At 39.8% G+C, this 27,407-nt stretch overlaps 1 protein-coding gene across 4 annotated transcripts in view; it reads left to right on the top strand.

Moving 5' to 3' along the window:
* Positions 1–27,407, top strand: part of OSBP2 (oxysterol binding protein 2) — a 1,025,274-nt gene that overhangs the window by 724,246 nt on the left and 273,621 nt on the right. For all 4 annotated transcript variants that reach the window (XM_069214447.1, XM_069214445.1, XM_069214446.1 and 1 more), the window contains one exon: positions 1,347–1,404. In XM_069214447.1, the coding sequence (XP_069070548.1) occupies positions 1,347–1,404 (58 nt within the window). The remainder of the gene's footprint in view (positions 1–1,346; positions 1,405–27,407) is intronic.

Raw genomic sequence — 27,407 nt, 5'->3', positions numbered from 1 at the left:
TCATTAGCTAGACTTTTATAGATCCTTTTCTGGAAAGCCCAAGCTAGAGGTAGAGATGGAAAGTGTGGGATTATCAATTCGATGAAAGAATTATTCTGAGCTCCATATAGATAATCATGCCATTAATCACTCTCTCTTTGTTTTTCTTGTTTTCCCATCTTTATTCTTTTCCTTACTAATTACTAGAAGAACCATTAACAAGTTGTGTGTATTAATTTCAAACAAATTAGAACAGGTTCTTTAATGGTTTGAACTCTTGAATGTTTCATGCATGAAAACATCATGCAAACTTTAAGAAAACAACTTGACCAAACATAAACCTCGAATTAAAACAGGCTGAAAACATTATATATTAGAGTAAAAGAGTTTTAACAGTTTAACATTGTAAATGTAAGAACCCTAAATTTGTGTAATTTTGAAGTTATCAGTAGATGATTTGAATTGGAATAAGCAGCGTACTTATATCGCCAGACAGCTGTAACTCGATTTGAAACTCATCTTGTGTCATGGTTTCCTTGCAGAAGTTCAGGGTAGCAAAGGAAAGAATTTTATAGGTATCTTGCAAATATAAAAACTGTTCAATCTCTAGTGCATGGATTTGTGATATATCTGCTAAGCAGTCTATGGATGTATATACTTGCCATTTTACATGTTTTTTCTTAATGGCTGATCTTAGTCATTATCTTTTGATTTCACTAAGATTATGTGTATAAAATATTAAATTATAGGGGCTTTCAAGGCAGCCCGTTTCATACATTGGTCCGTTATTGTGTCATTCACATTTTTCATCCACCACTACAGCAGGAGGCAGTGACTGAGCCCATTTCACCCATTGGCTAACATGACTGTGAGTGAGGGCAGTCCTCCCTTTCACAAGGAGTTCATCCACACAAAGTACTTACCTTAAGTACTGGTTATTGCAATGAGGGCTCTTTGAGATAAAAACAGTATTTTTGCATTTAGCCATCTTTTTTGCTGGATGTGAGCCTGGTAGTTTTCTAAAAACTGTGAATGACAAAACAAGTATTGACAAAGCCCCTGGCAGTTTTTTGGCTTTGTCAATGTTTTTTTTAATCAGTTGAAACCGTTTTCTGAGACACCACAACTCTACAAGTCTTGGTGTTTCTTGAATAATCATGGATAACCCACCAAATACGTGTCTTGCTGTGCACTTTGGAAGTCACACTCTAATTCTTGGCTTCTGCTTTCCAAAGCTTACATGTTGATTCCAGACATTAGGAATATTTTTGAGTTCACACATCTACTTTGAACTAATTGCGGTAACACCACTGATTCACTCAAAAGTGTGCTATTCATTGTTCCACTCTCTTCTTGTTTCCTTGCAGGAGTGCCAAAAGCAGTGCTAGCGTGGGAAACTCTGAAGACGGTGATTTTCAAGACAGCGTAAGTTTCACCCTTAAAATATATATTTTGTTGCAGAACTGATCCATAGAATTCAAGACAACCCCATTTCATTATATATTTTCTGGCCTTAAGAAAATTACTTCATTTTATAATCTACATATTACTGGTGACACGTCAATGTCATAGGGAGTCGCTGTTTGTGGTTTACCAAGAGAACCTCCCTAGATGGTACAGGGAATTGTGTCCAACAGATGTCATAGAAATAGAAAGACTAGGTGGTGAGTTGGGAATTTAAACATTAACTTTACTAATTAGCTGTGTTTCCTTCATTGTTCCTCATGACCATGACTTCAAGCCGTAAACTGGAAGAAGGAACGGGGTGGATAGAAACCAGTATACTGTAAAAAAGGCATGGAGAAATGGGTAGGAGAAATTCGTGGAAGAGGAGTAAATTAGATTCATGTTGAGCTGGATTGAGTTGGGAATTCAGAAAGTCTGGGGACAAGAAATATGCTGGATTATAAAGAACTCTGAATAACGGTGTTGCGACTGGATGGGTGGAGAGCAAAATAGAAACAAGCCTGATAAATTTGCAAGAAGGACAGGGCATAAGGTAGGACTCATAAAATTAAACATGCATGGAGAGACCATCGTGGGCAAGAAGAAAGAAAACAGATAACAGTATCAGGAAGGTGGATTAATGCGTTAGGGTCACATGAGACTCCGCCACAGGAATCTAAAACAAAGCAAAACCCGGGCTGCTATGGGCAATTTATAGTACACAGTATTCCTCAAAAGATGCTTCCAGTATGTGCCAGCATATTTCACTGGCATCTCTAGACGGGGGCCAGATGGGACCTGTACCTTAGCTGAATTTACCTACCCCCTTTGGCCCTACCAGTACATCTGTTAAATGTGCCAGGAAGCGCGCAGATTAACAGACACTGAACCCTGACACACACATTCAAGCAGTGTTGTTTGCTTAAAGTGGTTAAATCTGACTATGTATATATGTTTGTATATATGTAGCCATAAAAAAATGTTTAAGCTTACATGTGTGTGTATGTGTGTATATATATATATATATATATATATATATATACAGTGCTTTAAATGGGCCGGTACTGTCCGGTACTGACTACCGGCACTTTTTTATTTTGAGAGGGAGAGTACCGGCACATCTCAAGAAAAACGTAATACTTTCAATTGGAGAGTACCGGCACTTCTTAGAAACAAGCAGGTACTCTGATTCAGAGTACCGGCACTTTAATTTTTCCATTTCAAGCACTGTATATATATATATATATATATATATATATATATATATATATATATACACACATATATACAATATAGCACAAAAAGCTAACCCCTTTGTCAAACCTGTACTATGGATGGCTGAAAATTGTGTGTATTTTGGAAGTTTGATGGTTGCAGAGGACTGGGTGCAGGGCCTTGCTGGAGCCTAGGCACTGAGCTCAAGTATTGATGCAGATTGAATGCAGGGTGTGTCCAGAGGCTGTATCTGAGATGCCATAGCTGATGTTATCAGTTATGTCATTCAACATGTCATGAGTGATGTAATATGTGAGGGCATGAGTAGTGCATGATAGTAGTGCAATTTTCAGGTAGTCGTTCTGTAACTGGTGTATTTCAGTGTTTTCTTTTTGTTTTTAACATTGTCTCAATCAAACACCAAACTATAACGTCACTTTAACCATTGTTTTTTTCATCAAATTACTATTTTAAAACAAAGGAGCTGTTGAGTGACTGAGAATATGGATAAGCTGATTAAAAAGTTGTGGAAAGGAGATACTGTACTTAAGCAGATGTCTCTCTCCTTAACTATTTGTGCCCACTCTAAAAATAAATTCTGTTTCAAATTACAAACAACCCACACCTCCCCTCATAACCCACTGGTGTCATGCCTGCATTAACGTCTCAGTGCTCATTTACTTCTGCCTGCACCTCAAGAAAGGATTAAAATCCCACCTTTCCTATTACAACAAAATTGTGTCCATGAGTGCCTCACTTTTGTCTTGAATACAATCTATTAGCCCTCCAGTTGTTCATTAGAACTATGTGGTGACACTGCAGTAGATTACTGGGGAGTTAACTGAAAGACTACTGCTGGTGTTGAACATGTGTCCCCCTGTGCATGTTAGAGTGCAAGGCCGACTGGCCGTACAGTGCATCCGTGTTTCCCCAGGAGGCTGGAAGAGTGGTGGGCCGAAGAGTGGGGAGACTGTTTTGTCACTGGGGGCCAGTTTGGCAGCGGTGTTGTAATATTTTTTCCTTCTGTTTCAAAATAGGCAGGACTGACAAGCATAATCACTCGCTTCTCACTCTCGTCCTATATCCAGCAATTTTCAGGCAAGAATAAAAGTGTAAAGGTTAATATCTCTGGTGATTAATCTTCCTGCTGGAGAGAGACTAGATTTTTGTCAATTGGCAGGTTAATCTAAGCTAACGCAGTTGGGTTAATATGCCCGCTGCAAAGAAAACGTGTACTGTGCAGATCACAAAGCTGTATTTAATGTACATAGCTCAGTGGGTTAGTGCTTTTGTCACTCTGAGCCTTTCATAACTTGCATTTCATGGCTTACAGCCATAATCTAGCACAGTGACCTATGAACTGCCTGTCTGCAAGCTTAATGGTACAGGTTTGAAAGGCATGTTTTTTCCATAGTCTTTTATTTGGGTAGAAATTAATTCTTATTAGTAAATCCAACCTCAACTACTGTGTTAAATTTTCAATCCTGATTTGAGACCAAACACTCGTAAAAATGATACTTGTATGGATGGCATCCAAACACTCGTAAAAATGATACTTGTATGGATGGCATCTAAGATGGCATCTTGTATGGAAACCTGGTATTTATTCCCTTTTGTCTTATGTCACATTTCCTATACACTAATTTACACATGTATGAGTCATTGTCTTATATATGTGTGTGATGTAAAGTGTTCTGACATCCTACACTGATGTGAGAGGTTGTGTAATACAAATGAAATACATGTGAGAGAGGGGCTATGGAGGAGAGATGAGGGGCACTATTGGAGGGTGATAATGAGGAAGCCATTGATGGGCCCCAACAATCATTGTTGTATCCAGGTGCATTTTAAGGTGATCATTTACTATGCTTTAAAAGCTAATACAATTCAATATATAATGAAAAAATGTGTTGTACAATGCACCAGTTTTGCCTTTTCTCACCAATTTGTTTTGGGGGGAACCCCCCCAACCCTTGTTGTACTGGTAAGTTTTGCCCGCTGCGCTCGCAATGAACCATACAGGGTCAGGTTGGACAAAATTTGCCAGGGGTGCTTTGGGTTCCCAGTCTGGTTCTGTTGGAGTGTTTTTCTGAAACAGATGAAGAAGATATTTGAAAATTCACAGAAAAAATGTCTAAATTTTAGCTTTGTATAGGACTAGCCATAATTTCTATCACAAAAGACCCTTCCTGTTTTGTTCATTTACTGCAGTATGATCTGTACAAGATATCTTTCAGTTGTGTAGTCTTGATTCCATCATAATGGAAGTGTCATGAATACAGAATGTTTGTGTTCTTTTTCTGTTCATTATAACTCTATGTTGAAGCTTCAGTTGATCACCACGGAGTTAAGTGACCGGCTGCTGCTTGTGTTGCATGTACTCTTTTTGCATTTCAGAATGTTTTACTAAAATGGAAGTGGAAGATATCTTCATTTTAGTTTTCAGGAAAACCAACCATAATTTCTCTGACAGAAAGAACACCTATCAAATTATTCCATTACTGGAGTTTGTTCTGTAGGAAATGCATTTAGTTTTACAACTTTGATTTCATTAAGCTGTGATTCAAGTTTGCCACACTTCTGTCATAAATACAGAATGTTAGACCTCTGGTTGTTCATTAGAACACTGTGCTGAAGTTACAGTAGAACAAAGAGAAATAACTGACAGGATGCTGCTGCTCTCAGAAGTACCTCCTCATTTCATTCATTTCTATAGAAAATTCTTTAATTTTACACCTTTGATTCCATCAATATGGCATTGAGTGCACCATACTTCTATCATAAACATAGCATGTTTTCTCTCTGGTTTTATATCAGAACACTGTGGTGAACCTGCAGTTGATCACAAGGGATTTATCTGTCAGGCTGCTGCTTGTGTTGAAAGTACTTCTTTGAGTCTGCATGTCAGAATATTTTACCATACGTGCCAACCCTCTTGATTCAGGCACGAGGTTACCAGTTTCAAGGCTAGTCTTCTGTCGTCCAAATCCTGCATGCAGAAACCCGATTTGGATTTTTGGAAACCTGCCAAAACAAAACGTTGGTGCAAGTCACAAACGCTCCAATCCCCCGATCCAAGAATTACCTCTGATGTCAAAGATTAACACTTTGGGCCTGATTCTAACTTTGGAGGACGGTGTTAAACCGTCCCAAAAGTGGCGGATATACCACCTACCGTATTACGAGTCCATTATATCCTATGGAACTCGTAATACGGTAGGTGGTATATCCGCCACTTTTGGGACGGTTTAACACCGTCCTCCAAAGTTAGAATCAGGCCCTTTGTCTTAATTCTTGAGAGGGGAGATCAGAGCATGGCCTTAACATTTAATTTTGCCATTTTTACGTAGAGCAAACAAGAACAGAGTTTAGAATTCTGTTTTTGTGCTATGTTATTGAACTGCCAAAAAATGAAATGATGATTGTCTGCCATCATACATACCAATAGATCCGATTCAGTAATATTGTCTCTGTTACAGTATAAGTCAGTGGGGAAAATACATCCCATACTCCAATTTGCCTGCTCTAAAATGTTGGCATGTATGGTGTTACTAAAATGAATGAGGCAGATATTTGAGAATGCATAGAAAATGTGTCCCTATTTTGCTTTCTACAGCCTAGCCACAGTTTCTTTGACGTAACAAACCCCTTGTTTTGTTAATTTCTAGTGGAAATGTTTAGGTTTTACAGCTTTGATTCAATCAAGATGGATTTCGTTGTGCCACACTTTTGTCATAAATACAGAATGTTAGCATTGTAGTTGTTCATTAGAAGACAGGGAGAGGCTGCAGTAGAACACTGGGCATTTATTCAATTGACAGGCTGCTTGTTGGAAGTATATGTTTTTCAGAATATCATACTGTATTCTGACAAGAATGAAAAGGCCCGGGGTGAACGTATAGAAAATATGCTCTTATTTTATCTTCTGGAGCACATTCTATAACACCTAGAAGAAGAATCATAAGAGAGAAAGCTGTTTTCTCTCAAACACAGTTCATTAGATCCAAGGAGAGGGGGTAGCATATTTTACATGACAAAACCACCTAAGAACTCACTAGAATTCTTAAAATGAGTATCGCTATCCCCTTCATTATACTTTGCTTGTGAAGTGTTGTATTTGAGTTTTTGACACTCCTTTGAGGGGACTGAGGGCAAATTATTCAACAGATATGTAACTTGAATACACTTGCATTCCCTCATGCTCTCCGTTTTGAGTTTGTTATACTGTCTTCTTATTAGTTGTCTTTGGCCACTGTTTTGAGGTGGGAAAACTCGCTCTTGTGCGTAGAGGATGGAATTCTACTGGCAGGTCTGAAGTGTGGAATTTTCTCTCTTCAAAAAGAAAAAAAACACCTTTTTAGGCCCTTTGAAAAGGCTAAAGACATTTTTGGGCTTGAGTTGAATGTAGACTCCCCATGCCTAAATCTGTTTTAAAGAGCTATATAAAAAACACTTTATAACTCAGTGCAAAGACGTTGCGTTATGCCAGGCAAACCTGCATAACCTAACAGTCTGGGAGAACAATTTGGGGAATAAACCTCAGCCTTATTTCACCTGGAATTTGCCTCATGGGGTCAGAATGGTGACCCTTTTACTGAGAATAGATGTGCCCCCCGTGTATTATTACTGGTATCTGGGATAAAGTTCTGAAATAAAAGAGAATGTGTGAGTTTTGCCAGCTACATATTCAAGATCTTAACCATGTACTTTTTGTTTTTCCAGTGATACAAAATGCACATTGTCACTTTTTAAGGCCTCTGTTTCTCAAACATAACATACAAAGTGCCTTGGAGGCCCGCAAGTCTGTAATGTTTCCACGAAATGAAATGTTTTGTAATAAGATCTATTAATTCATCAAATATATTTAAATATTCATTAGTGATCCTGAGTCTATATTTGAGAGCTGCGCATTGTATAATGCCTTTGTCTTGTTGTTAGGCTGGTGTTTGTTAGTTATGCTGGAGCATTTTCATTCTTTGCAAGAATCAGTGCCCAACAACGGCAACTGTTCTTTGGTCTCTGCATTAGGGTGTGGAAAACCAAACAACAATTTCAATACAAACCAATTAACAACACAGTATGATTCATGTGGTAATCTCCAATTGAGAATAAAGTTAAGGGGTTTTATTACAAACTTAAGCTCAAAGTCATGTAGACAATTCTCAAGACAAAGTTATTGAGATACATTATCACCAAAGGTTGACCAAGGCAATGTAAAATGTTCAAGCAAACTAACATTAAAAGAACTAAACATTCAAGAAAAGCAATACAGAACATCAGTAATAATATGATGTATTGATAACAAGCATTGCTCAGTGTAAATAAACATTAAGGCAATTTAAGTTATCAAGATTCAGCTTAGTTTGGGCCCGGGAAAACTATGCAGATTACCCAATAAGGGAATTACATATGTGGGGCGGAACACATGTGGGCAAAACGAATTTGTAAAAAGATAATTTTGTGCAACAGGTCACTAAGGTGGTCAAAGAGTAAAAAAAAAAAAAAGGGAAGAGTCAACAATTTCAGAAGTTTGGTCAAGTCTTCTTCGTTGGGTGTTCAGAGAAATCTCTAGGTCTCAGCAAGACATTTCAAGGGGGCAAGGGCAGAGAGGAAGATACCTTCCAGAGTCCAAGGGAATGTGGCCAAATTCCAGCTGATCATCGGTATATTAAAGTCCATAGGGCAAAACAATTTGTCAGTTATACCACCTGATGTTGAAGGGGCAACATGCAATAGAAATCGATCATGCAACTCCAACTTCCAAACATCAATATGGTTTGCCAGGTTTGTCATGAGAATGGTGTCCATCTGTATTCTTTCACGCAAGATTGAGGCAAATGTTTACGCTGTTAGTCCATAGTCCAGGATGTTCCATCCTTAAGGTTGACTTTCTCATACTCTCTATATGTAGAACAATAGACATCTATTACCAAGCTAGCATTCTCATGGAAACAAAATCTGGAAGAAAAGTACATGTTAACAAGATGACTTGACATTTTCTGCACAATCATAAATGCAGGGCTGTGTAGGCCTCACTTAGGCTAATGCAAATGAATTGAACAGCACATTAATACATTCACACAAAACACAATTTTAATACTTAAACTTTAAATTAAGCCTTAATAAATCTTAATTGCATTCATGTTAGAATAACTGTAAAACAAAATAACTATGTCAATACATTTCAGTCAGTGTGACGCAGAACTACATTTCTCATTTTATGCACACGTATTTCAAACAATTTTCACCAAAAATGCAGTATTGGTTTAATGCAGACTATTAATTTAGACTCAAAAAAATAACATAATGGTAGATTGATTCTTCAAACATGTAATTTAATCTTGATACCACCTAGGTTTCCATAAGTAGTCTACGGTAAATGCAGACTAATATGGCTTCACAGCCCTTAACTGTGACAGTACTAAACGTCTGCTACATCAGTTATGTATGGATTTGTTTTTAATGTTGAATCTGTAAGACTCCAATATTTGCACATCTTATGTTGAACTATGTAATACATCTTTATTTAAGATCCGTGCTTTACAGTGAACAATACGTGTCGCCTATTTTTTAGGTCCCTGTTTTCCAGGTGCTATGGGACTTGTTTCTTTGGTTATTTTTAGGATTATAAACAAGCATTATTTGTACTTCCTATGTTACACTGTGCACGATATCACCTTTTAAGTCTGTAATGTTTACATCTAATGAAATGTTTTGTAGTAAGATCTACCATATATACTAGTGATCCTGCATGCATTTTGATTGGTTTGCACTGTATAATGTAGATAGTCTCCTTTGTGGGCCAATGTTTGTCAGATATGTATTGATGCATTTTTAATGTTGAATCAATGAGACTTTAAATGTGCAATATCTGTATCTGTTAAGTTGCACTTTGTATGATATTATTTTCTAAGGTCAGTGCTGTATAGTAAGCAATATATGTTGTCTATTTTGTAGGTCCCTATTTTCCAGATGTTTAGGGGCTTGTCCTATCCATTATTTGTGAGGTTTTAAACATGCACTATTTATATATCTTTATATATCTTATGTCCCACTGTGCACTATATCACTTTTTAAAGTCAAAGATTCTAGAAATGTATGAAGTTGGCGGGTTGAATGTTTAAATTGTAATCTATGTATATGTTGTAGCAACTATATTTTATAATGCTGATTCATAATGCATATGTATTGCTGTTTCCTTTTTCTTTTGAATTGCTTTTATTTGTTACATGGACCTCCATTGGAGTTCCCTATCATAATGAACTTGAACTACAGGACAAAACTACCTAAGAACTCACTAGAGTTCTTAAAATGAGTATAGCACTAACAATAAATGATTTATATTGCATTTAAAATCTGTTATCACTCTTTATATGTGCTACTTTTTGTGACGCTCAAAACTTGGCTTTCATACCACTGTATTTCAGTACAGACAGTGTCATCAAGGCCTGTAATGACTAACGCTTTGACCATGTTATAGCCAGCCAGTTGGGGGTGGTGCCTTTTGGGAACCCCCCCAACCCTTGGGAATCAATGTGTTTACTCTGCCTCTTTGTATTTTTTTAATTTAACATTTTCTAGTATTTGTGAACAAGAATTTCCAATTCTGTTGACACAGAGGTGAAGAGTATGCATTCTCCTCTTGTCTTCATTATTTACAGCAGCCATGTAAACAAACAGAAACATAGAGATATACTTTAAAAAAAACTACAAATCCCAGCGTTCCAGCACCCCTGCATATCATAAAAGAATGTCCCATTACGAATCAGCAGTGATATTAGTATATACACTTGTTGCACTATATATACTCCGCCTCTTGTGCTGCAAGGAAAATATTTCTTGAATAATGAAACTCAGAATAACATTCTTGATTTTTATCTGAAACTTAAAAGAAAGGGGGCTTAAAATCTGTACAGAAACCAGGTGGGCAATTACTACACATTTCTGAGGATTACATCAAATAATAGCATCCGCTGGAATGACATAACACAATTGTTCCAGTATACACATAACAGGTGAGATAATCTTCACCTCCATGCCCTTAATAGATTTGAAGATTCTTGTTTAAGTATTCTAAAAAATTGTTGAATCTATTTCGGGACTAGAGGCTTCAATTTATGCAAGTTTAAAGCTTAGCAACTGTCATAGAAAAAACTGCCTTATGAAAAAATTCCTTAAACATGGAATCCAACCACCCTATTTGGAAAGGAGCCATCTCACCCAGCGTGCTAGAGTAGTGCAACACACTGGGCATGAGGTTTTAATAAAGAAATTAATAACGGGCCTGTCATATTCCTGTAAACATTGGACCACGCAGAGTTTCCTCTTTGCTGCAACAGATGGAAATACCACCCGTCTGGTTGCTGATTTGGTTTGCTTGGAGATCAGAAAGGAAACACTTTGAGGGGTAAAAGGCCTACCTGCGAGATCAAACGTGCAAACATCTGAGACCTGCTTGCAGGAGACAATACACAATAAGAGTGCCAACTTCATTGGTAGTTGTTTCCTGGACAAAAGAGGATTATTGGGTATGATTGAAGGAAGTTGGGAACAATGGAAACGTCTCAATCAGAGGAATATTTTGGATGAGGAGGAACAGCAAAACCTATTCCCCTGAGAAATGTGGATACAGGCAGGTGTTCTCCCACAGGTTTATTGGCGAGCGGAAGATGGCCAGCAGAAATCGCTGATTGGTAGGAACTGAAAGTACGATAAGAGATAAGAAAGGCCATCCGATGCTAGGCAGGCCAGAAAGCTAGTGACGTGAATCAGATCTGCCGCCACAGGATCCAGACCCCATTCCACTCATCAGCCAGACCATCGTTTTCAAGCTGTCTGGTATAATTTATGGGTGGAATCCACCCAGGCCTTGTCAGTGAGGTTGAGAGTCTGTTCCAAAATTCCTAGCACTTGCCAGCATCTCCAAAAAGTCTCCAAGCTACTAATCTGAGTTGATTGGACATGACTAAATGGGGAGGGTTCCTGAGAGAGTCCAGGAGGAGATTCTGGAAGCAAAGAAGTATTGGAGGCTACTTGCAAGACAGTTCCAACAATGTCAGAAACCAACTCTTTGTTTTCCACTGGGGTGAGATCAGGATCACTTCTGCAATTTAACCTCTGGCCTGAAGTGTTACTCTCAACAGCATAGAAAAGGGAGGGAAAGCATAGTGGAGTTCCGTCAAAATCTGAAAGAAGGTGCCTGTCACCAGAGGTATGGGGGTCCAGACTTCAACTGTAGTAAGATGGCAATTGGAATGTCAGGCAGAAAGCAAAACGCTCCATCTGACATGGACCCCATCTCTGCATGAGCTTGGAGAACAGGATTTGATTCAACTTCCATTCGCTGGCATCCCTTAAGTGCTGCAAGTTCCAATCTGCCACTTATTTCTGGGAGCCCAGGAGGTGAATAGCTATGACTGAGATCTGATTCTGAAGGCAGTATTGCCGGAAGTATTTTGCTATTCCACCAATTAGGCAAGATTGAGTGCCTTCTAAGTAGTTGACGTGTAAAACTGCTAACACGCTGTCCATCTTCAGGGGGGATATAACAATGAGAGTGATGGGGTGAAAAGGAGTGAATCACAAAGGAACCAGCCAGCAACTCTATACAATTGATATGTAAAGAGAGTTCTACTTTGGACCAACATCATTCTGTTGAGCGGGAGCTGTAGCATGCACCCGAACCCCAACAGTTGGCGTCTGACTCCACCACCAAATCTGGAATGATGCCAAAAATGGCCTTCCCATTCTAATCCCCCATGTGTTTGAACCACCACTATAACTCTTGTTGCCCATCCTGAGTGTGAGTAACCTGGTCCAAATAGAACAAACCCTTGCCCATATAGGCAATCTTCAGGCACTGAAGGGCCCAATAATTGCAAAAGCCTGAAAATATGGCTTGAATAGAGACCCACAAGTTATGCTAAGCTGTGAAGGCTGATCGTTGGTCGGGCGAGTGGCTTATGATTTTATTGCCCTATTCTTCTGGGGTGGAAGAGCCAGGGAGGCTGAGACAGAATTGCAGGAGAATCCCAGCAAAGTAATTTACTATGTGGGAAGTAGGTTGGACATGTCATAATTGATGACAAATCCCAGAGACTCCAATATAGTTATTGTGAGCAAACTGGGATCATGAGACATCAGGAGAAAGTCATCTAGGTAGACAATCAATCAAATTGCTCTCTTCCTCAAGAATTCTATCACTGGCTTAAGCAGTTTGGTAAAACACCAAGGGGCTGATGAGAGCCTAAAAGGTATTGGCAAACATTTGTAGGTAGTCTCTCACTATTGAAATTGCAGAAAACGAAGATGGGGAGGAAAGTTTGGGGCTGCTGTATAGGCGTCCTTCAGGTCCAAATGTTCCATGAAGTCACCTTCTTTTAGCAGGTCTTGTAACAAGTGAATCCCCTCCATTTAGAAAAAGGGGTAAAGGATCCAAGAGCTGAACTGTTTCAGGTAGATGACTAGGTAATGTGTAATTACATGATACATATCAATAAGAGTATCTGCAGTGTGCAATCACACAATATTTTCATATTGATGAAACTATCTACAGTTTACAACCAAATGAAGCATATTGATGAGAATATCTGCATTGTGCAATTACATCATACTTATTGATACCTCTATCTTCATTGTGCAATCAGAAGATCCATATATTTGAGTGTATCTGCAATTACATGATACTTACATATCGATGGCCTTGTCTGCAGTGTGTAATCATATGACACACATAAACGAAAGCAGGCAGCATATGCAATCAAATGATACATATTGCTCAGAGTATCTGCAGTGTGTAGTCAAATGAACATATTAATAAAAATATCTGCTGTGCTCAGTCACTTAATCTTTACATGTTAATGAGAATGTGTGCAATGTGCAGTCACGTAAGGATTATTGATAAATCGGTCTGCAATGTATTATCATATGATAGTTACCTATTGATTATCGCATCCACAGTGTACAATGACTTGATACTTCTAGATTGATGAGAGTATCTTCGGTGTTCAATCATATGATACTTATATATTGATGAGTGTATCTGCAGTGTGCAATCATGTGATACTTATTTAGAACGCATAACCTTCAACGTCCCATTATGCGTCACAGGAGTGACATATTGATGCATTTCACAGTACATAAATTGTGTGTCTTAATGTTACTAATGTAAGGTGGAACATCTAAATCATATGGTGCAGTCACATTTAGGCCTAGTAGTTTACAAATATATGTGAATTCTAATATTGATTTTAATATGCTGGAATGTATTACTCAACCACATTTATGTTTATGTACTCTGACTGACGTATTATGGGGAACTTAAATATAATCAGGTTTTATTTATAACCAAGTTGCAATTATAATTTAGGATGCACGTATAATCATGTATGTTGAATGTGTGTTAAGTGTCTGAAATGTTGGTTTTATGTATTTAATCTTCAATGTGGAGGTTTACTTGCATTGCAGTATTCTTTATTTGCAGGTGTGTTCTTCTTAGGCTACAGTTAATGAAAGGCAAGGACAAAGAAGCTCTAACAAACTGAGAAGAAAGGACTCATGTTGGTGTACCAGGATCCAAGACACTCTCAAGGATGTCCTGATGTCCGATTCATGGGATGAGAAATTGATGGGGTTTGCCAATTTCAACTATACAAGGAAGATGGAAAACTATTGGTGTTGATGATGTGGCCCTCTCAAAGGTTCTGTAGGTTTCATTGGTGTTCACCAAGTTAGACGAGAGCAGACTCTCTTTAGCCTCTAACGAGAGCAGATTCCTCAAAGACTCTGTATCCCTTTGTGTGGCTTTATGCTACTCGACACCTCTCTATTAGAACTTCTACTGGGGTTCCTGCTATTCAGATACCTTCCTGTATTTCCGTTATTTCTTATATTTCCTGGGACTTAATTAGGATTTCCATATAGCTTAGTTTAGGGTACTTAGATTAACTTCGTTTCTCCAGTGATTAGACAAGAGGAGTGCAACTTATATACAGACCACCGGATCTTGTTACTCATCTTTTGTCCTGCTGCAACTGAGATTCTTGTATGCCTTATGCTTGTATGATTTAATCTTATTCAACACTTTTCTTCACATTTGGTTATTTTCTACTTATAGAGCATGTTTTTGAGATTCATTCACAAAAGTTCAGCCCTTAATCTCTAATAAACTTTCAAACTTTACTCTCCGTCTCCGGGATTTACTGTGTGACCAAATAGGTTACATTGCTAATTGATTTGAAGTGTTGATTTTAATTCCCCTTTACCTCTCAAGACTCCTAGTGTAGTGCCATGCTTGTATGGGTTGTCTCCTTCACAAAGGGTTACGCTGCTATTTGTTGTTGTGCTGAACAAGGAATTGTGGATAAAGGGTTATTGCCTGATCTGGAAAAAAATTCTATCTGTTATTATCAATATTTGGTTGAAAAATGAATTGTCTTATGGTCACATGACATTTGTTTAGAAGAGATGTGCCGATAACTAGTAGTTAAGTGGAAGAGGCACCTCCCGAAGATACCTTAGGTCATTATATGGCAACACATGTAAGGCTTCATAGATGTATTTTGGCTTGGTCAATGGCACAATATCACAGAAAGAGAATGTGCATAGAGGTTGCACATTTAATTTGAGAATCATTGACAACTTAAGGAGAGTGTTATGAGATTAAACCACCTCCTTGATTGTCACAGTGTGAGGCGCTTAACGCTTGAGAATGTGCTGCTCATGCCAGAGAGAAAGAAAAGCATCAGGGAAGAGCTCAAAAAGCAGTGTGCACATATGCTGAGACTAGATGGGATGCTGAATAATGAAATGGAGAACAGGCTTGATGGAGGAAGGTAGGTTATACCCAGCCTTAACAAGGGAAGCATTTGAGAGAAGGAAAGGTAAAAGGACAAGAAAGCAAAGGATGGAAAGCATAAATAGGCAGATAAGGAGTGATAACATTTATAGTGTTTACACCGATAGGTTTCTAGCTATATTGTTGTCAGAACATCCACCTCTATATAATGAGACCCAAGTAAAGGGTGGAGATAGCACAAATGATGGTGGAAATATTGGATTAGCTACTGCCCAATAAATGTGGATTCTGGTTCAATGGGGGCTACTCTAGGGAATATACTTTGTGAATCAGTGGAAGAAGATCTAGGCATTTGTGTTCCTGCTAACCCAACTATCCCAAAAACTGCTGATGCTCCTAATGTTCCATTTACTATTGGTCCTGTGGCTCATCTGAATAAACCTGATTTGACAACTTCTAATTTGGCAGTCCCTAGTGCAGCAGGTGCTTCAGGTGATGCTGCAGAAAGTCTTGAAATGAGATGATTTGTTCCTCTAGCCTCAAAACACACAAGTTCTCCATGTGTGGCGAGTGCTGATTCAATCTTGAATTTTTCAGGGTGCAGTTCCCTAGCTACATATCAGAGAGTGCCAACTTCTGGTACACCAATATGGGAGCCACCTTCAAATTCTAGTGGTGGTGCCCAAAGAGTGGGAATATGTCTAAGGTCCCTGTAGTGTCACAGAGTCTTAGTGCTAAGGAAATAGATGAGTGGGAAAAGGGTTTTGCTGACACTCTTTTGGGCGATAGTGGGAGTTCTGACTGGAGTCGGGGAACAATTCATTCACTTGTGAGAGAGAACCAGGTAGATGTGGCTAAAAAGAGGTTAGAACTGGATGAGATGATTAGTGGGAATCTGGAAATGATTTGTTGACTCCCACCAAGAAAATGAGCCTGTGTGTTATGTTAACAGATGTGCAGGACAAATTTAGGACAAATTATCTGAGTTGGCCTAAAGATATGAGATAGACTTGAATGAGACCAAAAGCTTGCAGAAGATTTACAATGTATGCTGAAATGAGGAAGGCATAGCCGGATTGAGAACGTTAGGGCCGAAAATATATATCAAAGAGCTAATTCAGAACATTGGAAAATGGAATGAGCTAGGTAAGTCGAAAAGTCAATGGGCGAGAAAAAAAGAACAGAGGACACAGACAAGCTAACAACCTCCTCCTGTAGCAGGAGAGTCGAGTATATCAAATTTCCTGTTGAGAAAACTGCCTGGTGGAGGTTATGTTTATATGTCTTCGAGCAGAAGTGATCTTTCATCATTCACTAATGACTTTCCAAACCTAAGGGAAAAGCTACTAGAGTAGTGCTAGCAAGTTGAGCGATTTATGAAGATTTCACAGGTTTTGTGGGTTGATTTGAACACTCTGTTGGACACTAGGTTCTGAGTGACTTGTGGGTGGAATGTAAGATATCTGTTGAATACCCTGAGTCAGACCGCCAAGGAGCCTAGCGAAGAAAAGCCCTTCACCATTGGTGATGAAAAAGTATCAGCGTGAGATGACATTTTTAAGGTCGAAGGGGATGACCAAATATATTGATTGGATTAAAATTGATAGAAAAACTCAGGAACCTAAAGAGTTAATTCATGCCTATTATGAGAAACTGTTGCAGCCGTTCAAGCAGTATAGTCGAATGGTGACGCTTGAGCCCAAGGATATGGTACATCTTATGTTGAGTTTTGTGACAGGATTGAGACCTGAAATTAGCTCGATCATTTAACAGCATTTGATTTGTTGGCAGAATGAATCAGTTGATGAGATTTTGAGGTTTACAAAGTACTGCATTGATGAAATAGAGATGAAACAGAAACAGTTAAAGGATAAGTTAATGGTTGCCCTGAAGAAGTAGGTAGATGCAGGCATTTGTTGGGAATGTTGGTGGTATGCGAGGTGTGTATCAGCAGATACTACTGTTATGCGGGGTAGAGGTTGAGGAGTGACAATTGACCCTAGTACAGGAATGGATGTCGGTCGTCTGAAGAAGACAACCCCTTTTCATTTTTGAAACAAGTTGGGACATTGGAAGAGGGAATGGTGTCTTAAACCAGCCCGTCAGCACCAGAATTCAGGGTTTGTACAACCCCAGATTACCAACCCTGAACAGATGCAAAATGTGCAGAGACAGAGAGGGCAGAATATCAGTGTATCACAAGCCTCAGTGATGAATGTTCCACAACCCCTGATGCCACAGCAAATGTGAAAGGTCCCAGATTAAATTTTAATCAAATTCCAAACATGAGTTCAAATGCATTTCAAGACAATAATCCCTTTCAACAGTTTCTAGTGTTTGAGACATTCAAGAATTATGGCTATCAGCCAGCCCGGTTGTGCCTGAAAAGGGGGGGTGGAGATTGCGTACTTGGCGTAGTCTTAGAGGTAGACCAGAGTGGTCCATTTGTGGATGGTGAGGTGAATGGCCACTCTGTGTCATTTTTGGTTTACACTGGTGCTAATTTGTCCTGCTCTGAGAATAGTAGCATTCCAAAACCTATCCCTCTCTGAAAAAATTATCTACGTTATAAGAGTTGCGAAAAAAATGACAACCCAAGAAACAACATAAGTGCCTGTGAGAATAGGATCCTTTCAAGAAAATCACCGATTTGTGGTGTATGATTCTAGTTTAGTGAGTCTCTTGGGAAGAGATCTCAGTTGTAAATTGAACTGTCATATATTATACGCAGAGAGGCATAAAGGTGCAAACATAGTTTCAAGTTCAAGTTTGAGTTTATTGACACAGTTAATTAAAGCCATCGCAATTCCAAAATGCATACTAATATAAATACTTTGCCTACTCATGTTATTAGAGACCCATAATAAAAACATAAAAGCTTATTTGAAACTAAAATATATCATGGTAAAGAGTTGTGCATAGCTAAAATGTTCTCCACTAATTCCAACCTTTGTCTTGAACTTAACTTTAGGACTTTCTTGCTCCCTTACGAACACTATAATAGTAGATGAGTGGTACCTAGGGCTGTTTCCTGGCTGGAACTAAACTTTCAGAGCTTTACTAATCATAAAATGATGGCCCTTGCACACTCGGCTTCAACTTTATTCACTAATTCTTTCTGGGCCTGTACCATGAATTTGGTCCCTCGACAAGAAAACGGGAATGAAAGTCTGCTAAGCCAGCTAATAATGGCCGGTCTGTATGAGCGTATGTTTAGTGTCTTAAAAATGTTTTTCAGATATAATGTTCTGTGGCCTATCAAAGCCGGGCATACACAAAAAATATGTTCTAATGACTCTTGCCTGTACCCACACAGTCAACAGGAATGTGTCAGATCCTGCTGTCTCCATGAAGGGACCATATCCTTTGTTTCCATCAACCCAAAGCGGAAAAGCATGAACCTATGTTTCAGCAACTCGTTGAAGGTTGCTGCTAGATATTCCTGTGCCCGTAAAGTTTTGTATGATGTTATTATTGTCCAGGCGTGCTGTCTGCTTGCCAGTTTTTGTTTGTCAGAATTTAAAGATTTCTTCTTAGTGACTGCGTTTGCCTTCCGAAAAAACTCCTTTTTATCCGGGTTCAGGTCCCAGGCTTCTAGTACTTTAATGCAGTTATTTAAGTGATGACCCCAGGTGCTTTCATCATTGTGATGCTGTTGCTCCTCAATTTCCATCAAACATAGGTTGTTTAGAGTACCAGTCTCAGCTGCACGCATCCTCCAGCATAGTTTAATGAAGGCACATCTACTCTGAAATTCATAGTTTTTCAGACCTAATTCTAAACGAACCTGAGCTGGAGATGCTGGTTGTGGTATCTGAAAAACTGTTTTGTAGGCCTTCGTCTGGACTTGATTGAAAAAAACTGCCTCCTTCGCCAGCATGATTTTGGCGCCATAAGTGATGGTGGGCATTAGCCGAGCTGCCATGACAGAAAGCAGGTGAGTGTATGAAGGGCAGCTCACTTTTTGTTTTAGAACTTTAAAACCATAGGTCAAACATATGATGAGGATGTTGCCTCCAAATTGGCGAATGATGGTTCTTGTACTACATTGTTTACCATGTTGACCATTGATGAATTACAGCCAAACCTTAAAGATGCATTCAGGTCTGAGGTTTGGGATTTTTCAGGAAAAAACATCGGGTTGATCAAAGGTGTAGATTATGGGGAGTCCATGCAATTTGCCCTTTATGGACTTGCCGAAGCCAAGTGGGAAATATGGCATTCTTCAGAACTTGCAAAAAGTTAACAACATTGTTGTTTCCTGTTGTCCCGTGATACTTAATCCCACTGTGATTTTGTTTCAGATTCCATATGAGGCTGAGAGGTTCATGGTCATTGATTTGTGCCAGGCTTTCTTTTTTATAGTGTTACATGAGGACAGTCAGTTTCTCTTCGCATTTTGGTACAGAAATCATGTTTTGGCATAGTGCCAAGTCCCACAAGGGTATACCAAGAGTCTCTCCATCTTCAATCCGATTCCCAAGAAGAATTGGGAGCCCTTGGGTCATGCCTTGCAACTCAGTGCTAATTCAATACTTCAATGAGCTACTGGTGGTATTGAACACTGAAGAAGCCTGTAAGCAAGATATCATTGCATTTTTGAACCACCTGGCTGAAAATTATTATAAAGTGTTCTCATGAAAGTTGCAATATTGTCAGAAAGAAGTTAAGTATTTTAGACATAACATTGAGAATGGAGCTAGAAAAGTATCACAAGAGGATTTCGTCAATTGTGAAAATGAATCTGCCAATTACCCAGAGAGAAGTCAGGATATTTTTTGGAATGGTGGGCTACCAACGCCAGTGGCTACCCAACTTTTCCGTAGTGAGCAAGCCTTTCCAGAAGCTGACACACTAGAATGTGTCTGATCCGGTACTGGAATGGCGATTGCTTAATTGCTTTCGTAGAGCTGAGAGAAAGTCTCTGTTGTGCCCCAGCATTGGGAATGCCTGATCACAACAAGTAATTCACACTTTTCTTCACTGAGAGGGAGGACCGCTCTCTTAGTGCTTACACAGAAACACTAGGCCTGTGGCCTATTTTTTTGCTACTGTTGATCCAGTAGCTGCTGCGCTGCCAGGTTGCCTTAAAGCAATGGCGGCCTTCAGTGTCAGCAAAGAGAGGTGTGCAAACAAAGTCATGGCTCACCCACTGTTTATGTTCCCCATTTGGTGCAGTTACAGTTAGCAAGGACTAGAACTCAGCATTTGACAAGTAGCCGCCTTATAAGTACGAACAAGTCATAGTCGCTGCAGAAAATGTGACTATCAAGCTCTGTGCTGTTTTAAGTTCTGCCACCCTGTTGCCTGTACCTGACAATGAAATGATGATTGTGAAGTGGTGCATGACTGTCTCGATGTCACTGAACTATGAACCAAGGCAAGACCAAATATACGAGATAAGCCACTACCTAAATCTGAATTTGTTCTATATGTGGATGGCTCATGTTTGCAAGACAATGCAAACTGCACAATTTTAGGAGTTGTTGAAGCTTCCTGGCTTCAAGGAATATTTTCTGCACATGTGACTGAATTAATTGCTGTTACTAGAGCATGCTGTGTTTCATACCAGCTGAAAGTGACGATTTGTAACTGATAGTCAGTACAACTTTGGTGTCATTCATAACTTCAGACAGTTATGGTTCCAGAGTGGGTTTCATGTCGTCTTCTGGACCACAATCTGGAATGGCAAACAAGTGAGAAACCTCCTTCAAGCGTTACAGTTGCCTGAACAAGTTACAATGGTCAAGTGCCCTGCATACCGTAGTGGTAATGATGATGTAACATTGAGCAACAAATATGCTGATGAGGTCGCAAAGTACAGTGCTCACAATGTTTGTACCTTTAATGGAGAGTATACCAATGAGGGAATAGATGAGACCAACTACAACCTTTCATGAACAACTGCAGACAAGTGGGAAGAGAAGTAAAGAGGCTTCAGGAAGAAGCGTCAAAGGAAGAACAGCAGAGTTGGTTTGTGTCAAGAGGGATAATGACATTTGGGTTTAAATGGATGGAAGACCGGTGTTGCCAAATAGCTTGTTGTCTTCAATGGCTAGGCATTTCCATGATCTATTTCATGTTGGTAGAGATGCAATGGTGCGATTGCTCAGGCAAACGTCGTTCAATCCTAAGTTCATTTTGATGGCTAATGTCACATATGAGTTGTGTGTCAGGAGAACAATGTTGGAAAGAGAACTCTAAGTCACATAGGAAGATCAGGAGGACCCTTTAACAGGATGCAGTTTGACGAGATGCCTGTGGGTAACAGGCTGTGATATGTCCTGGTTATTGTATGCATCTTCTCACATTGAGTTGAAGATTACTTGACCAGAAGAAATGATAGTCTCACTGTAGCAAAACAGTTTTTAAGAGAACTCACACCAGGTTTGTATTTCTGACCTTTCTGGAATCAGATCACAGGACTTATTTTAATGGTGAGGTCCTGAGATTGTTGTGAGCAGCATTTCAAGTGGAACAGAGACTACATTGCAGCTATAGGCCTGAGGCTTTGGGTCTTGTTGAACAGACAAATGGGATGTTGAACTCCAGATTGGTAAAAGTGTGTGTTTCAACATCTTTGAAATGGCCTGATGCTTTGACTCTTGGGTTGATGAGTCTTCGCAGTGTACCACATCGGAATACAGGGCTGTCGTCCCATGAGGTTATCAATTACAGAGCTGTGAGATTGACAGCTATTCCGGCGAATGCACTTGTGAACATTACAGATGATATGATCCTTGATCACTCAAAAGAGCTAGCAGATGTGGTGCGTTCTATCTCTCATCAGATCGGAGTAGTCACAGCCCCTCTGTATCAGGGACAGTGCTACGATGTTAGCGCTGGTGAGTGGGTCCTGGTGAAGAAACACGTAAGAGAAAATGTGTTCAGGGCCTTTGTGGCGTGGGCGATATAAAGTCATCCTGGTGACAACAACAGCAGTTAAATATGGAGGTCTCCCTAACTGGATACATGCTTCCCATATTCGCTGAGTTGAGTGTCCCCTTGATGTGACAGCACCAGTTCCCGAATTACCAGTGGTAACAGAGAGACAATGGGAAAAGATTTATCAAGCTGTTGGGAATCAAAGAGAGCTTGAAACAGCACATGTTCAGTCTTAAGGGGTTCTAGAGAGATCCACAGATGAAACTGAGATGGAAGAGTCTCTCCCTGTAGTGGTGAATGAGTGTCATGCAGATCTTGATGAAGGATTAAGGGGCAGATGTATCAAAGGGTTTTGTCTGTTCTGTGTTTATGGGAAAACGTGTTCATACATATGGCCCCTAGTGCTTTGAAAAAGCAAATGGAAGCTGGAGACCGTTGGCCCAGAAGACAAAAAAGGGAAAAACTGAACCTGACTAAAAAGCTTGTGTCTCAGACAATTCCAGGGGACAGTGAGAACTCTGATCTAAGTGAAAGTGAGAATGAAGGATTGTCACTGAGGAGATGTGAAATAACTAGATTGCCCTGTTGGAGGTACTCCTCACCTGAATGGACATACTTTGCTGCAGATGATGGAGAAAGAACGTCTTGAAAGTTTTGGGGTAACACTGCAGATCCAACTGAGCTTCCATGAAATGAACATTGTGTTTGAATTTTACTTTGAGTTTTTCCTGTGCTGTTGGATAGACTGAGACATTTTATTCTGGCAGTGATTATTAGGGAATGTGAACTGTGCCTCATTTAGAGACTTTGCATTGACTTTGATAGGAAATTGAGAAGAGTACTGAGGCAGAGTATGGCTAAGGAAGACTCACGAAGACCTTGTAAATAAATCTGTTGCTGTTTATCATACGGACTTTGTTTTGCCGCTTTGCACAGGTGGAAATTGATGGAGATTACTGTGTTGCTGCTGTATTCCATTCTAAAGATCTGATTTTAGAAAAGTCATGGAAGCTAACTATGCAGATACTTAGGTGCAGTGCTGCTTGTTTTCCTTATAGTATTAATTGTTTTATTGCTAGGAGCATTTTCCCCTTCTGTAATAAATGAGTTAGCAGTCTAGTGCTCCCCTGCAGCTCTGAGTCCTAGAAATAGTGGCCTATATAGATTATTTGATAAGGCTTTGCACATAGATGATTCTACAGTAGATTATTCTGCAAATGTATGTTTTAGACTGCTTTATGAGAACATCAACAATATAGAGACAAGGGATTGCTATGTTTATATGCAATTACCTGCTTCCGTTTCAGAAGGCATCACTTACCACCACATTCCTTTGACATATGGAGTTTCCTGGAGTCTTTTGTTGAGTATATTTTATAGATAGGGTAGTTTCAGTATTATTTTACAAATTATGATTTAGTTCTTTCAGAAGTTCCTATGTTAATAAATTGGAATAAAAATCCTTACCTTAAAGATGCAGAAATCACAGGGAAATTTATTGTTTTTCTCTAGCTAGCCACTTGACACGGCATACGCATACAGATATAATTTTACTTATTCGGTGACAGATGTGGAGAAGAAATTTTTGAATCTAGTAGAAACAGAAGAAGAGACGTAGAGTCTAAATCTGAAACATATAAAGATCTTAAGAAACACCATAGATGGAATAGAGAAGAAATTGAAAATCAAGTGAACCAGCATTAGCTTTAGATTGGCAGCGTAATGGAAAGCTGTGCATACACATAGACCGGAGTTATCTTGATACCGTTTTTATAGGGAAGAGTGAATGTGAACAAACGTCTGATGTTAGAGGAAAGAATTAACTCTTTTTGGGTGGAAAAGATTAAATGATTCCTGGAGTATGCTATATTTGTTGGCAGTATGCTTATTTCAAATTGCCTTGGGGATGGCATTGCACATGTTATTTTGGTATAGTTTTCCCAAAGATTTACCACTTAGAACATTTCAATGATCCTGTATGGGATACAAAACCCAGAACTAGAAGAGGTGTTACTGCTGTAAAAGTAGAAGGGGATATTTTTGGTGCATTGATCACACCTGTAGGTGTGATTTTGAATGATTTGAAGATTATAAAGTTGTCCACAATAGTGGATAAACTGGCAACTAGTACAGCTAATTCCTAATTGCTTGTGAATACTGAGATGGTAGCTGTAAGATTTATGGTTTTGCAGAACAGACTTGCGTTAGACCTTCTACTCGCCAAGGGGAGTGTAATCTGCTGGATGCTAGATGTTCAGCAATGTTGTACTTAAATCCCAGACAAAAGTAAGGACCTGGAGAAGTACATTCAGAACATTTGTGGTTTGCTGAAGGATTTGAAGAAGTTGGAAGTAACAGGCACATGGGAGGCTGAGGAGATGTTTTTTTCTGTTGTAGGGAGATGATTTGGAAGCTTAAGAAGTGGAGTAGTAGGTTTTGTTCTGAAGCCATTGTTGGTTATTGACATATGTACAATAGTTAGGATTGTAGGGTTTCAAAATTCCTTAGAGGATTAAAGTTGAACAGGCAAGGAAGAGTGTTAGACCTGGCAGTTTTAAGGTGGTCTTCCCCCAACTGTTTGCCTACCTCTCTCCATTTTTCTGATCCTGTTTTTGATGGTTTCAGCACTCTACGCACTTTACCACTGCTGACATTGCTAAAGTGCATGTGCTCCCTCCCCTAAACATGGTAACATTGGCTCCTACCCAACTGGCATATTTATTTTACCTGCAGGTCCCTAGTACAGTACACTAGAGATGCCCAAGGCATGTAAATTAAGTGGATCTACAGCACTTATTGTCAGACGTGGCTGGCGACGGTGCAAAAGGGTGAAGGGGGCCACGCGAAACAAAACAAAGCCAATGCACTCAGAGCAAAACAAAACCAGCAAAAAATACAAAACAAACTTACCTCTGCACCGCCGCTCTTCTACTCTCTGCTGCACTGCAGGCTTTCAGCCTGCCTTGCAGCTAACCCTAGCGCTACATGAGAGCAGCGTTAAGATTGGCTGGAGTGCCCTGACTTGGCGCTCCCAGGAAGACTGGGAGCCTGTGCCTGCTCTGTCAAACTCCGCAACAAAGTGCCTGGCTGGAGAGAGCTCAGTGCGCATGTGTGTTTGCCCGGCCTGAGATGGCTGGCCAAACACACATGCGCACTGAGGGGAGTGCACACCACTCTCCTCCATAGTTGTCACCCCCCTATGGACCCGCCCCTTAAAAATAAAACAATAATAAACATTGTTTAAACATTGTTTATTACTGCTTTCTCTTTAAAGTTTTGCACCTGCTGCTGCTGGTGGGGTTTTGACACTCCTCCGCCATAGCTGAGGAGCCGCCGCTTCTGATTGAGCCACCCACATAAGTAGCCCCTTAACCATGTCTCAGGTCTGCCATTGCAAGGCCTGTGTATGCAGGTTTACTGCCACTTTGACTTGACATTTAAAACTACTTGCCAAGCCTTAAATTCACCATTTTCCTCATGTACGTCACAGCTAAGGTAGGCCCTAGGTAACCCATAGGGCAGAGTGCTATGTAAGTAAAAGGAAGGACATGTACTTATGTGTTTTACATGTCCTAGTAGTGAAAAGCTCACAAATTTGTTTCTCACTACTGTGAGGCCTGCTCCTCTCTTAGGCCAGCATTAGAACTTCCATTATATACTTTTATGTGGTAGATTCTGATCTGAAAGGAGTAGCCCTGTCATGTTTGGTATGACTAGAATGATAATGGAAAATACTACTCACTGCCGAAGTTGGATTTAACATTATTATTTTAAAAGTGCCACTTTTATAAAGTGGACATTTCCATGCACTTACTGCCTTCTGTGCCTTACAGTCTGTATCCAATCTGGCTGTTCTGGTTGAAAGCTCACCTTGTGCATTCCACCCAGACAGCCATAAACACAGGAGACCTTTGTGTGGTCTCCCTGGGCAGGAAGGGTGGAGGGACTCCCACTTACACTTCAAAGGCCAGTGGCCTGAACCCACACAAAGGACTGATAACCCCCCACAGGGATTCTGGCAGACAGGGGGTGGGTTGAAAGGGGACCGTGTACACTTCAAAACCACTCTTTGAATTTTCCCCCAGTTCAAAGGCATTTTGTGTGTGTATATATATATATATATATATATATATATATATATTTATATAGTTAGACTTTTCATCCTTGGCATGGTCTCCCTTAACCATTTGCCTCTGTTCCCCAGGTTGTTGATGTGTGCTGTACTCTGATTTTACTGTTTTTGTTACTCTGGGCACGTTATCACTGCTAACCAGTGCTAAAGTGCAAGTGCTCCTTTACAAAATGTGTATGTAATTGGCTTATCCGTGATTGGCATATTTGGTTTACTAGTAAGTCCCTAGTAAAGTGCTCTAGAGGTGCCCAGGGCCTATAAATCAAATGCTACTAGTGGGTCTGCAGCACTGGTTGTGCCACCCACATAAATAGCTCTGTAATCATGTCTCAGACCTGCCACTGCAGTGTCTGTGTGTGCAGTTTTAACTGTAAAATTCGACCTGGCAAGTGTACCCACTTGCCAGGCCTAAACTTTCCTTTTTCTTACATGTCAGACACCCCTAAGGTAGGCCCTAGGTAGCCCCAAGGGCAGGGTGCAGTGTAAGGTTAAGGTAGGACATATAGTTCTGTGGTTTATATGTCCTGACAGTGAAATATTGCTAAATTCGTTTTTCAATGTTGCAAGGCCTGTCCCTCTCATAGGTTAACATGGGGGCTACCTTTAAATCTGAATAAAGAGTCCCTTTGGGAGCAGATGGACATGTGGAGTTTGGGGTCTCTGAGCTCACAATTTAAAAATACATCTTTTAGTAAAGTTGATTTTAAGATTGTGTGTTTGAAAATGCCACTTTTAGAAAGTAGGCATTTTCTTGCTTATACCATTTCTGTGACTCTGCCTGTTTGTAGATTCCCTATCTGGGTCAGTTTGACAGTTGGGCTGGTTGCACCTCACACTAGACAGTGACATAAAGGGAGCTGGGGTGTAGCCTGCATATCCTGATGAGCCACCTGTGCTAGGAGGGAGGGGAGGAGTGGTCACTCACACCTGAAAGGGCTGTGCCTGGCATGACAC

The sequence above is a fragment of the Pleurodeles waltl genome, chromosome 11, assembly GCF_031143425.1.
Source record: "Pleurodeles waltl isolate 20211129_DDA chromosome 11, aPleWal1.hap1.20221129, whole genome shotgun sequence".
NCBI lineage: Eukaryota > Metazoa > Chordata > Amphibia > Caudata > Salamandridae > Pleurodeles > Pleurodeles waltl.
This window is presented reverse-complemented; position numbering and strand designations above follow the sequence as displayed.